Below are 14394 nucleotides of genomic sequence, written 5' to 3'. Positions count from 1 at the left end.
GTGAGGGACCATCTCTTTTGTTTTAAGTGAGCTTTCCCTCTTCAGATTGTTTTTGTGGAAGAAAGGAAACCTACTTTTGGTAGGTACTAACTACCATCGGGAACTCTCCACAAGACCTGCTATTTTGGAGATATTCTGACCATCTAGCCACCACAATTTTGACCATATCAATGTGGTTCAGTCCTTATGGTTGCCCATCTTTCCTGCCTTCAGCACATCAATTTCAAAAACTGTCTGTTCACTTTCTGCCTAATGTATCCCACCCCTCGACAAGTGCAATGATCACAAGATAAGACTACATTCACGCCTGTGTCGGAGGCTCTATCAGGGGGCTCTATCACTGCACATTTTTGGAATAAAAATGTGCAGCACGCTGTGCTGTTTTTCCAGGAGAATACTGTATTCTCCAACAAAGACCCAACTAATCCTATTTTAGTCAAAGGTGTCAAACGGGTGTTTGCATATTTCGATGGAAACATCTTGTCCGTTATTTTCTTTGTTCAGCTCAATGAGATGACAAATAAAAGTGCTAATGTAAACCCAGCCTAATCAATGTTATATGTACAGTAAATATAGATGTATTATTATATTTGCACCTTATGTTTTTTATTCCTTTTTAGTTTTTCCTTTGGTATTTCATCCTTTTTTCCCCCAAAGGAATCTAAAAAGTGAATGTGAAAGTACAGGCAGATTGTAGGATTTTTATTTTTTTCTCAAGCATTTGTCTTGAGCTGTATTTTCCAGTTTGGAATAACTCAGTTTAATGCCAACTTTTCACCTAATAAATAATGACTTCAGCGAGTGCCCAGCGCTCCTCGCTGTTACCTGAGAGGAGGAATAGATCGCTCTCATTGTTCATGCCAAAATGTCTTTTAGCTGCTTCAATAGTTGAAGACTGAAAACAAAACTCTTAGCCGCTCAAGAACATTTTTTTAGTAATGCCAAGGTACATAGGGTTCACATCTTACTGAATAGATAGATACAAAGCAAGCCATCTCATATGGGGTGATGTAAAAGGACACTCCAGATTGTAAGAATAGGGCTGATACTTATTATTATTATTATGCCTACCAGTGCCAAGTGTGGTGGGTCCATGCCGTGTCTTAAGGGATGGCCAGTTCATGGTCTCGGGGGGGGTTTGGCTACCTGAAATAATATGGCAGACTCGAGGTCTGCTTTCATTCAGTGAATCTAAGGGTGATACCCTGTTTGCATAGATTTTGATGTGAAAACCTAACAATAAAAGTTCAAAAAGACATTTAGCACTGTACTCATTGAAGCAAATTGACCCCATTTTAAAAATAAATGGCCATCATTTTTTTTTACGTTCAAAATTACGTCCTGATAAATTTCTTCATATATCAATATAGTGGTGAGAACTTGTTTTTCTGATACAGATCTCCAAATCTCCTGCATAAATATACATTTAAATGATAAAATATTGGCTGCTTGCAGCCACTACTAGGGGGAGCTTACTGCATACTGTTTTATTATAGAGGTCAATGTATACATAGTATACAGTTAGCTACTAAGCTCCCTCTTGTGGTGGCTGCAGGCAGCGCAAATTTTATCTTTTAAATCTATGTCTACTCAGGGAATTTGAAGTCTGTATTAGAAAAAAATGCTAAGACCTCATCAGATACGAAAGGAAATATGTTACTAGGCGAACGTTCAGGTTAAACCCTAGAAACTTCAGGACTTTATATTGATTTGTTGTTAGTGTCACGGACGTCCCGGCGACAGTGAGTGGCAGGAGATCTGTGAGACTGGCAACACGTGGTTTGATCTGACAGCTTTTCCTTCTGGATCAATAGGGGTCTGTGTTGTTTCTGGTAATGGCCACCCCCCTTGCCTCCAGGTGTTGATTATGTGGTCATTTAACCTTCCTTATTTATAGTTGCTTCTCCCACTATGCTGTGCGGTTTATAGCTTCTGTGCCTGTGGATTGTTTGTGGTTGGATCTTGGCTGAGTTCCTGGTGCTTCCATAGCCTCTTTGAAGTTAAGTATTTCCTTTCCCTTTTGTATTTTCTTTGGGTTCTGTGTGTTGCAGTTCCCTATTGTTTGTATTAGGCTTGAAGTAGACTCCTGTTCGTCCTTCCTTTTGGAGGAACAGGTAGTCTCGTTCCTGCATTAGTACCGAGGGTCCTATAGGGCTAGATAGGACTCTAGGTATTCCTGCGTATGAACTCACCTACCTTTGGGGTCTATTCATACTGGTAGTCTGTCAGGATTTTGGTTAGGGTTTTTACTAGGAGGTGTCCATCTTCCTTCCCTAGTTCTCAGGCCTGATTTCCCCCGTCCCTCCTTTGCTCGGTGTGGTGTTTCCCTCCCACACCGAAGTGTGACAGTTGGTTAAACCATTGGCCAATGGAGTAACAGAAAAGGCTGAACCAACCAAGACTATAGAAGCAAGTATAAAAAGTATAACTTGAAAGCTTCAAATTAAATATACTACCTGTATAATGTTTTTGCCTTTACTTAAAGGGGTTGTCCGACCCCAAGCTAAAACGCATTAAGGGCTGGAATGAGTTTAACAAAAAAAAGTCACTCATCTGATCAATGGTGCTCGATGCCAGTGCTGAGGTTCCCATTCCCGATGCTTCTTGTCCCCTGTAGAACATCTTGTCTGTCGTCTTGTGCACTGCAGCTGTCATTTGCAGGCATCATATTGGTGACATGTTGCCAAGAGGCACGTGACCACTGAGGCAGGTAAATGGCTGCAGAGGTGCATGTGTCTACAGAGACTACAGAGGGGATGCCTACTGGGAATGAAGCGCTGGTGAACAGATTAGTGGCTTTCTTTTTTTATGATAAACACATTCTGGCCCATAATTCATTTTATGGTTCAATCTCTTTTTATTAATACTTTTTTTGCAATAAAGTAATACAGACCATTGTGTGTTTCCATCTTCAAGGATTAATGCAATTCAATAACAGGAGCCTGAGAATTAGTCAATCTGCACCTAAGAAGGTGTAAAGGAGGTCACTAGGTTAATGATCTGTTCACTACCCAGTTGAACTGGAGGTAATTACTTTGGCTAAGGATGTTAAAAGCTTTCCTTGCAGATAAAAATATATATTATAATATTTAGTGGGAGAATCATACATAATCGTTGTCCAAAGGCATTTTTTGGCAGACATTTTTCATGACATATCATGTCTACGGCCAACTCTGATAAGTTACCAACAGCAATGATGGGACATCTGCCCATTCTTTGGTCCCTGGTAGAAGGAGAAAATATCATACCCATGACAACCCTTAAAAAAACTAAGAAGTTTATTGGTTGTGTGGGGTTTCACTCTGGTAGACGGGATTAGCGGACGCAGTATAGAGGCAACAACAAGCTCTTTGGATCAAACAGTTCAGTGTTTTATTCACACTTTAGGCAAGTGACAAAACAAGCAGTCATAGTCAAGCAAAAAAGTCACCTTGCGGTGTTGGTGGTAATTCACACCATGTGGCCATTCTGCCTCAAAGAGTCCTTCAGCATAGCAGCACCAACCTGTTTTCACACCAAACAGGTAGCAAGCCTTCATCCAGACACAAGGCTTTCAGATCCGAACACAGAGACACTGGCTTCTGAGCACAGCTGTCTATTTAAGGACAGCCAGGTGCTGCCAAAACCCAGACCGGCACTTAAAATCCGGTCCGGTATTTGACCTCACCTGGCTGTAAATCAGCCCATCAGCACATGCTGGGAGGAAAATACCTGTTTTCCCAGACCAAACTTCTCATGTTTTTGCTATGAGAATTCAAAAACTTTTTAGAACAGTTTTTGAGCACGCAACCCCATGTCTACCCAGGCAGCACGTGTGAAACCTTCCAGTGCAATGTTTCCCATTAAATCTTGACGTAAAGCAAAATCCTACTAAATTTGAATTTGGTTTTATACTACGATTCCGTTTTGCTGAACCATTTTCATTCATCCTTTGTGTCTGCATTTTCTCTCTTGGAAAAGCCTGTGAAATTGTTTTTAGTAGGTCCCAGAAGCCGAGCGCTTGGAAACGGTGTTTATACTGTATAATGACATAATATTTTGCCCAATAAGATTCTCTGCACTAACTCAAACTGATGCCTAAAATTACAACCTAAATGCATCATGAAGATTACCGTATTTGAATTCTGCATTATTTTGATTTCATTAGAAATGCGCCCATTATCTGCGGCGGATTACTGTAATGCGTTATTTGTGACTCGGTTAAACAGAGTCCCCAGATAATAACAAACGTGGCACATCCCGATTTGGAAACAGACAATAACATTAAATTACCTAAAACTGTTATGTTAGTAATTGAGGTACAGTGATTGTGCCATTAATGATAATTTTGGCTGACGGGGTTCTGCATAATTTACATAATTGACAGGCTCCTCATGAACTCCGTGCTCAGAGTTGGCAAGTACGACGAGACATCGGGTCTCTCACGTCTCTCTTCCAGTAGAAGCTTTTACCAAAGCTTTTCAGAGCATGGGAATCCGATTTAATTATGGAGTAGTATATAGGGACACAAACTTTGTACAGTTGTGTTCGGGTTAACCTACCAGTTCATCAGTAGGCTGCTGTTTAAGGAAGCCTGTGGTCTACTAAAGGGGTTCTCAGGACAGTAATCGTGATGACCTAAGATTACTATGGGTTATCAATTTCCGATTCGGCATCCCCACGATCAGTTGTTGATGGGCTGCTGCATTCCAGAGTAGGCACTGAACAGCACAGCTCCATATACTGATTAGTGGCCGTGAATGGTACTGCATGCCCTTAAATGGGAGCAATGCTGCAGTACTGTTTACGGCAGTCACATAGAGATGAATGGAGCTGCAGCGTACATGCGTGACCATCAGTTCATTTACTCATGGTTTACTGGGGGGGTCCTTGCAGTCAGACCCTCAATCGATCAGATATTGCTAACCTATCCTTTGGACAGGTGATAAATCGTTATGATGGGACAGCCCCTTTAAATGTTCGTTTTATATACCTGTAGGTTTACCAAGGGGGTAGTCTGCTTTACACAATCTACTTTATGTAAAAGGGTCTCCTGATGAAAAGCTGTGACCACAAGGTGACCCACTGCTGAGATCCCAAGCGATCAGAGGTAAATTGCAAGGGAGCCCAGCAGAAGTAAGTGTTCAGTTTCCCTTCAGCGCCACCACAGGTGAAATAAAGCATTATACAGTGCCCAATGGTGGGTACATGTAATGCAGGGATATGTTGGGTCCTCCAGAGTGAGAGACTCTCTTTGTACTCAATAGATTGGAAAGAACAGGAGAGAGGAGATCCTACAGATATGTCCCCATATGTCCCCATTGTCTCAGATGAGAAAACAACTTTTAAGTGTTAATTTTATCATCAGTCGCATTGATCCAGTTTTCTGCGCGTCTATGCAAAAATTTAGATAGAGTGACATGAACAGTTGCATCTGACCTGGTATGGACTGGTTACCAAATTTCTAGATTATCAGACAGCCACATAAAATTTACTCCTGAGGCCTCATGCACTTGACTTTGTCCATATTGCACTCATTTGCAAACTATGTGCAATTTGCCGACACATAGGAATGAATAGATCCATGTGCAATCCGCAAAAATTGTGGATCGGATACACAGATGCAAAATGCGGTCATGTGCATGAACCCTAAATTCTACAGAAACGAATCCGAATGTATTATCTACTTTTGGTTTTGTTGAAGTTCCGTAGGTATCGGCCACAATTGGCACATAGCAGCAGTTTAAGGGTTGTCTCATTGAGACATCCCCTGTTCATATACTGAATTTTCACCATGCAGGCACCATAGAGAGGCTGGAGAGGGGGTCTCTTAGTTGGAGAGGCTCTCTGGAGAGGTATGTGACCTAGTAATCTGATTCTAATTGGCTCGCATAGCAGAGAAATACACTGCAGAGCAAGAAATCTAAGATTTGTTTGGTACAAATTTATAGCAGTACAAGGTCCTAGGAGACAGAAAATAACGCCGACACCTCGAGCTGACGTTCAGCTGAGAAGTGTGGGCTGCTGTGATTGACACATATGCTGTATGCTGAAATGATACGCCCCGGGGAAGGAGACTGCTGGCTGCCGAGAGGATGTAGCTTGCTCAGATGGTTATATTGCACATTCCTTAGTTAATGACTGCCGGGAAGCAATCACTGGGCCATGTATGGTTTGGTGTTTATTTGCCATTATAAAGTACTTTAGATTACACTGTGGTTCATTGCTTTGTAATGAAGTGGTTTTTATGGTGCTCAGTCAGAAAACATCTGTACATTGTCTGTGTTGTAACCTTCCCCTTCTCTTCCTGCCACATCTGCGCTCTCCGCATGATAGGTTTTCGCTCATTTTTGTTTTAGTCTGGGTAGGCCATCATTTTGTCTCCTCATCACTAGGAACCTAATGTTATGTGTTACGATACAACTGGGTGAGATATTTTTTAAGCACCAAATACTTCCTTTAGAAAATTGGGTCTGCCTTGAAGGGTTGAAAAATTAGGAGCTTAAAGGGGTTGTCTGGTTTTAGGGCATGCCTGAAATAACAAAAAAATAGACCCTTACTTTCCTAGGAGACCCCCTGGCCACCTCCCCAGTTCTCCAGGGCTGGGCTCTGCAGCCGTGATGTCATGTTGACAACACATGACTGCTGCAGCCAATCACTGGCCTCAAGCAGTGTACCACTGAGGCCGTGATTGGCTGCAGCAGTCACATGTTGTCAACATGCTGCAGTCAGGTCAGCAGAGCCTGGTCGGGACAACTGGTTCAGGATCTCCTAGGTAAGTAATGGTCTATTTTTCATTTCAGGCACATCCCAATAGTTGTCTGATTTCTTTCTAAAACTGGACAACACCTTTAAAGGAGCCAAACTGATACAGTGTCTTATGGCTATTGCAGGGCTTGAAGAGGGCTAGGTGAAACTCCACCCGTGCACATTTGGCTGAGATGAGCATGCATGTTTATTTCAGTGGGAAGCAGGGACTAATCTATACCCAAAAGTAGGCGAAAAGGTCGCTCGCCACAGTACAAGACACTTATTGATGAAAAAGTACAAAATTGCTATATGTAGTGCCAACAAACATGAACGGGAGCAAAGGAGTGGGCGCCATAGTGACTGCCCAGTTTCGTCAGAGAAGGGAGCAAGCGAGGGAACTATGTTGGCACACTAAGGGATATACTATAAATGAGCCCACAATAGCACGCAAAATACAGCTATATCCCAAAAACACACTGCCCGACGCGTTTCATTAGGCCTAGGGCCAATTCATCAGGGGACTTGAGTAGATGAAGTACAGCAATACAAAGTAGTCAATACATGAAGTGCACAAAGCAAAATAGTCAAGAGGTAAAGTGCAAACAGCAGCCAAAACTTAGCTTAGCGGCAGCAGCAGAGGCTCCATCTGATCAAACTAATGGAGTGTTTCATCCTCATAGCACAGCCCTCTAGTTTCTTTGAAGCTGATAGTCATCCAGCCGGGCTTGTGGCAGCAGCGTGTGGCAGCGGCAGAGCCTGGTCGGGAGAACTGGATCGGGATATCCTAGGTAAGTAATGGTCTATTTTTCATTTCAGGCACGTCCCAATAGTTGTCTGATTTCTTTCTAAAACTGGACAACACCTTTAAAGGAGCACTCCAAGCCAAACTGATTCCGTATGTTATGTTATGGCTATTGCAGGGCTTGAGAGGGCTAGGTGAAACTCCACCCGTGCACATTTGGCTAAGATGAGCGTGCATGTTTATTTCAGTGGGAAGCAGGGACTAATCTATTGCCAGATGCCTCTGGAGGAAGCTTATTTCCAGGAACCTGACATGTTGCAATGCAACCTACTCGATTCCTCTTTTTCTTTGGAAGACATTAGATTGTCTTCTGATCTTGCTAATGGGTTCAACAAGTTTTTGTATAATGTGTTTGCCAGCATTAGGGCTTGTTCACACGTTCAGGATTTTACATGGATTTTGGTGCAAATTCCAAATGAAGTCTGCAAATAATAACTCATGGAAAAAGTTTTTTTTGCAACCTCATGAATTGGAAAAATTCCATGCAGAAAAACTGGCAACATAGCCACACGTGGTTTAGCCAGTTTATGGAATGCGTGACCACTGCTCATCAAACTGCATGTATGTGGCAGAAATCCAAGTGTTAGGCCAGGATTTCTTCCACAGATCCTGTATTAAATATGTTTCAGATTTTCAGTTTACAAATCCAACACATCTGAACAGAGACATTAGAGCAGAGAGATAGGCTAGAGGCGCACTTAGACAGACCTATTATTGGAAACTAACGTCAGTTTGAACGCTCCTTCCCGTGTTAAAGGTGCCACTGATCACCTGATGAAACACTCGTTCAAGTGATTTCAGTAGGCATCGCTTGTCCCCATACAGTGGAGGTGATCACTGCTTGTAAATTCAGCTCTTTCCTCCATTGACGAGCAGGCAGTTATCAGGAAGGGACGGTTCCTTCCCAATAATTGCCTGCTCAGTCATCCTGTATAAATGCACCATAGGACTAAAGGTTAAAGGGGTTATCCAAAGTCTAAAACATGCACCATCAAAACATCCGGCAACGGGGTAGAGCAGCCAATAGCAGTCCGTGATGGAGACGAGCCTCCCTGGCATTGCTGGGTAAGTAAAATCTATATGAGGGGCCTGGGTATTGTGGGGGACATGTTTTAAAATTTGGATAACCCCTTTAAGTACATAGAGAGAAAGCTCTCAGAACTTTAGGTGGGGAGGGGGGGTTGACTGGACTGTGTTAAAACTTAGCACCCCTTGATTTGGAACTGAAGACCTTTCACCAGTTTTCATTTCTCCAGAAAACAATGGGTTCTAAGTGTGCTGATTACCACACACCATCATTGACATGTACAAACATATGTGTAATATATTTTTGTTGTTTTGAGTGTTTATGAGAATCTGTACTAATGAGGTCTTTTTTTTTTTTTTTTAAGGTGCATCTATGGATGGGGGTCCTAAACGTCAGGAGCATCTCTCTCGTTTTTCAATGCCAGATTTGAGCAAAGACTCTGGAATGAACGTTTCAGAAAAACTGAGCAACATGGGAACCCTTAACTCTTCTTCTCAGTTCCGAAGTGTAGAGTCTGTGCGGAGTCTTCTTTCTGCACAACAGTATCAAGATATGGCTCACAACCTTGGTGATCTTGCCAAACCTGGCAAATACAGGGACTTGTTATCTCATGGAAGAATGCACCAGTCATTTCAGTTTGATGATGGTATGAATGACCTGGCTGCCCAGGGTAATGTGAAGATGACACCTATGAGTGAAAGGACAAGGAGGAGAACCCAATCGCGAGATAATGATCGACATCATCGGCAAAGGAGGTCAAGACGTTCCCGCTCTGACAACGCTCTCCACCTGGCCACAGAACAGTGTAGTAAGATAAAAGACAAACCACTGCTGAGAGCCAGGGAGGACTATGAAAGACTGATGCAACAAAGAGGAGGACGTGATCAGATGGATCAAGTTCTCCGAAGAGAAATGTACAACCGGTATCAAAGGACTGCTTCTGATCTCGCTTTACAAAACCATCTCTGTGAACGTTGGGGAGCACAAATGAATGAATATGATTGGTGCTCCACGTGTTCATCTTCTTCAGAATCAGATAATGAAGGATATTTCCTAGGAGAGCCAATTCCACAGCCTACCCGCCTGAGATATGTGACCAGTGAAGACCTTATCCATCAGTATGCCCAATGCTCTGGAGGCATACCCAAGTCTTCCACTTTGGGTGGACGAGGACAATTGCATAGCAGGAAAAGGAGGAAGAGCAAAAATTGTATTATTTCCTAGTGTTGAACCATAAAGCCACAGTTTTACCATGTAAATTAGATACCCTAGTGGGCCGGTCCACAATTTGAACACTATTGTTTTATAACAAAAGAAAATGAAGTCCTTGTACAATGCCTTCCCCTCCCCTGGTCCTTGAGTATATGCGACCTGAGACTGATTTACGAGATAGGCTTGGTAAATAGTTATGATTGTTGATATAGTGAATTTTGGGTTTTATTGCACATTTCACTTTATTTCCTCAATAGTTCAGTCCGCCAAAAACAAAAAAAATACTGCCTTGCTTTTGTTCCACCTAGAGAATATAATCTACTTTTGAATGTATGCCGTACCCAGATGTACAGTATGCTGCTTGACCCCTACCCTTGTACTACAAACTATGTGTTTTTTTTTGTTTTTGGGCACTAGTATTATTTTCAAGTATTTTAAGGATCAGATAAGGCTAAACTTTAAGTTATTTAAGCACTCATTGTAAATGGTATGTAAATGAAAGTTCTGAAAAACTATTTTTGTATTTTGTAATATGAAATGAGTCTATATGTTTTAGAACCATGGATATAATGGACCTGCATGCCGAGCTCATAAAAAAGAAAAAAAGAGTCTGGTTGGTTTAACTTTCCAAAGTGTGTAATTTATACTTTTGGGATGCGTGGACGTAATGTTCAGATTTCAGCGGTCAAGCAATAGTACAAATGAAAGCCTTCTCCATCCAGAACATAAAAGTTGTGTTTGGCAGGTATGAGTTTAGCACCTTACAGAAATGATTTTACTTTTTTCCTTTAAAAGAAATATATATTGTATCTATAGATATAAGCATACATTTATGCAACAAGTTGACTTCAGGCAAAGTAATGTAGTAGTTACGAAATCATTTACCAAAGTTTGAGAACATTCTTATTATGATGTGGGAATCAAGTCCAAAAAGTTCAGTATGGTATACAGTATTTCTGTAAAATACTTACCACCATTTTGACCCACATTAAATTCAGGGTTAGGCGATGTTCAAAAAGTTGTATTAAAATCTACAAATGTAAGAAGTTTTTTTTTTCATTTTACCCACCAAAAACCATTACTTTATTTCACAAAAATTCCAGCATCTGATTTCAGGACACAAATCCTTAAGGATTCCAGAAGTCAGGCACTTGACAATCTAATCTCTGGGCAATACGCTTCTAGACTGACCAGGTATTCGTGAGAGTCACAAGCCTTATGTTAAGATTTCAGATAGTTAATGTTGGCAACAATCGGTCATTGACCGAGAGTTGGTTACAGCCACTCCCGATTTAGTAAATCCTGCCCTTTAAAATAATATGTATACTTTAATGATAACTCCACTCAAAATGTTCGATTGCTAAGGTACCTTGAGAAAGTAGAAAACAGATAAGAGGATTTTGGGTAAAGGAAGTGGATAGTTTTGGGGTATTTTATTTCGCAAATTTAAGTTAAACGTTTACTTGCCTTTAAGTTAAACATTTACTTGCCTTTTTTTTTTTTTTTTTAGAAATCTTGAAGACATATCAACACTCAACCAAGTGGCCTCTATGGTCCAGCTTGGTTGTTTTGAAAAATAAAAATAGGTTGGAAAATTACTGTGGGGAGTTCAAAAAGTTATCCAGTAAATTTTAATTCTACAATCTTACGGTTATCATTTCTTTAAAGATTTTAAAGATGACTATTTCATATATTGCTTTATGTGCTTTACATTTTAGGTGGAGTTATCTTTAGTGCAGCAAAAAGTTTCCATTCCCAAAAACATTTACTCCTTCGCTTCAGTTGTATAAACTGAAATGTCATGATTGCTGCAGAATCTCCCTGTTATTACTCTGTCTACGTCTAAACATCATATATTGTACTAAGTTAGGGCACAGTTTCACCAGTTCCAGGAGTCAGGTAGACAACAAGAGTAGAAATTTGCTGCCAGTGCCTAACTTTTTGAAATGTTTACTGATGATGTCTGTGAAAGTGTGAAAGTTTTTTATTTTGTATTTTTTTTTTGGCTTGGCTACTAAAAATTTAGAAGTTGACTCTTAGCTTCTACACTGAATTAGGGGAACTTTTTTGTAGTAGCAAGAACATTGTTTAATATCCATGCCAGACCACTTTTTTTTTTTTACAATACTTGATTGCACAAAGATCCAGTTCCACAGGTGTCCACTTTTATTCTTCTTTTTAGAATTAGGTCAAGTTAACCCATGGCCACCACACAAATACGACCTACTGAACATGCCAACAATTCATCCTACTAGAAAAGTTTTTGGAACTTTCTGAGTGTCTATATAAAGCCATAGAGTTGTGTCCAGTCTGTGTACATATGTAAAGCCACATTCATGACTACTTTTGAGCTTCTGCAGCAACTGTGAACATGACATGAGTTGACCCCATCAGTGGAATATCAAACCTTCATGGTGGCCCTAGCCTACAAGAGTCAAGAAACATCTGCTGGTCAAGCTGAAATGCACCGTACTTCATAAACCCATTCCTAAGGCTTGAATTTCTCCCCAGCTCCAGCTACATACGCTAGTTACTTCGAGGTGACTCGTTAACGTGAGTTATACCTATAATTCCAGTGAACTTGCTGTATCCAAAACCCGACCGAGGAGTCCATGTGACATGATGTACAGTAGTTTTACGTTGTTGAATTTCAAGTAGATGTTAAAAACTTAAATTGCAAATGGTGCCGTTCTGTTTTATCCGCCTCAGATTGTGAATTGTACTATGCTCTGTGACTTGAGATATTTAACCTGCTTTCATTTTTTACTGTAAGAGTGAAAGAAAATGGATCATTGCTGCTTTTCTACACGGGGTCTTCTCCTGCCTCCTCACTCAGAGGGCAGGGTCGAAATACAGAACAAGTATCAGAAGTAGTTTGTGCGTAATTGTACTGGACACATGCGTTTTGCTTTTTATGCTTTGAACTGCAAAAATCTTGTGCTATTTGCAGGGTGTTCAACATCATTTGCTGTTCAGATTTAAATATTAAAACATATTCATTGTCCTTGATAAAAACCAGACATGGTGTGTGGCGTCATTTTTTTTATCATTTATTATTATTATAATTGTTTTTATGCAATTTTTAGGACAGTATTTATTTTTTTAAATGAGGTTTAGGCATGAATGTACCAGTGACAGTGATATTGCTATATTATGTCACCCGATTGGTAATTGTTTGGGTTGCAGACATTTATTGGAGGTCGACCAGGGTCCCAAATTTAGGAATGTGGAAAAAGGAAGTTCACTATATTATGCAATGTGAACAATGCCGGTATAGAAGAAAAGGCAATGTGGAAAATTGTATGCAGGTTTGAAAGTCATGGTTGAAATACTGAAGAATGGTAAAAAAAAAAATGGGCTAATTTAGCACCTGTCAGCAGGACCAAATCTATTAAACCAGCCATACTGCCTGCTAGGGTTGGCCCTGCTGATTAAAATGATGCCTGCCTTGTGAAAATTGGTTGCAACATATCTGACAAAAAAAAAAATTATGACTTCTATTCTTTAGCAAATAAGCGCTTCAGTGCACCAAGGGACGGGGCCTAGCACTACCGATGCATTTCAGCTCCTCAGCTTTGCAAGTTCTCATTTGTGTTTCTTGGGAGCGGTTTTCATTAGACAGGCATCATTGTAGTCATCAGGATCAACCCTACCAGGCAGTATAGGTTTGATACTGTTGAGTCTGCTGACAGAAGTTATTTAATTCATTATTAAAAGTTATGTATTTATTTTTCTCTATTCTTCTCTCTGGATTGAAGGGGATGTGAAGGGTTGGAAATGGAGGATGATAGGGGAACTTTTCTTGTTCTGTTTATATATATATTTATTTATTTTACGCACTTATATAGCACTACTATATTCCTTACTATTTACAGACATTAGCATTGCAGTGTCCCCAATGGGGCTCACAATCTATAGTCGCTATCAGTATGTCTTTGGAGTGTGGTAGGAAACCGGAGAACCCGGAGGAAACCCACGCAAACACGGGGAGAACATGCAAACTCCATGCAGATGTTGTCCTTGTTTGGATTCGAACCTAGGACCCCAGAACTGGATAGCATTTTGCATATAAAGTAAGAAAAAAAAGTTAAAAAAACAACCATTGAATTGCTCCATAAATGCCCAGCTATTTATTTTATGAGAAGGGGTGCAAAGAAAATGTGAAGTTAAAGATTTATCCCCCATGCACACTGCCGTATCGCAGATCTGCGCTGAATGGATCCATAATATGGCACTCATACACTGCCATGGACCCATACTGGACTTACATGTACTTACAGTTTTATATGGGTCAGGCTGTACTAAATAGTTTTGTCTACACAACATATAGAGGCAACAGCAATCAGCACATAAACCCCATACACTAGTGAGACGGTCCTGTCTGTTAAGTGCTTTCTCTTCTTTTTACATATGCAGCATTATATAATGCCCTATAGGGGCTAAAGAATTCCCCAAAAAGATTGTTGCACGCGTTAATGCAGGTCTTATTATGGAGCTTTGTTTCTCGGGGAGAATATAGTGTCTGAGGGCCGATGGTTACACACAGTAACAGGAGCCAGGCACTGTCAGTACAGTGTGCATAGACCATTAAAGGGGTTCTCACATGAGAGACAACTCTTTTCAA

At 40.7% G+C, this 14394-nt stretch overlaps 1 protein-coding gene across 4 annotated transcripts in view; it reads left to right on the top strand.

Moving 5' to 3' along the window:
• PRICKLE2 (prickle planar cell polarity protein 2) overlaps positions 1-12785 on the top strand; it is a 249893-nt gene extending 237108 nt beyond the window's left edge. For 3 of the 4 annotated variants that reach the window (XM_044300890.1, XM_044300891.1, XM_044300893.1), the window contains 2 exons: positions 7410-7517; positions 8923-12785. In XM_044300890.1, the coding sequence (XP_044156825.1) occupies positions 7410-7517; positions 8923-9782 (968 nt within the window). In that variant the 3' untranslated portion in view covers positions 9783-12785. The remainder of the gene's footprint in view (positions 1-7409; positions 7518-8922) is intronic. The other variant, XM_044300892.1, reaches the window with a different exon arrangement.
• The last annotated feature ends 1609 nt before the right edge of the window (positions 12786-14394 follow it).

This window comes from Bufo gargarizans, chromosome 7 (assembly GCF_014858855.1).
Source record: "Bufo gargarizans isolate SCDJY-AF-19 chromosome 7, ASM1485885v1, whole genome shotgun sequence".
Taxonomy (NCBI): domain Eukaryota; kingdom Metazoa; phylum Chordata; class Amphibia; order Anura; family Bufonidae; genus Bufo; species Bufo gargarizans.
Note: the sequence above shows the minus strand (reverse complement) of the source record. Positions and strands in the feature narration are given on the sequence as shown.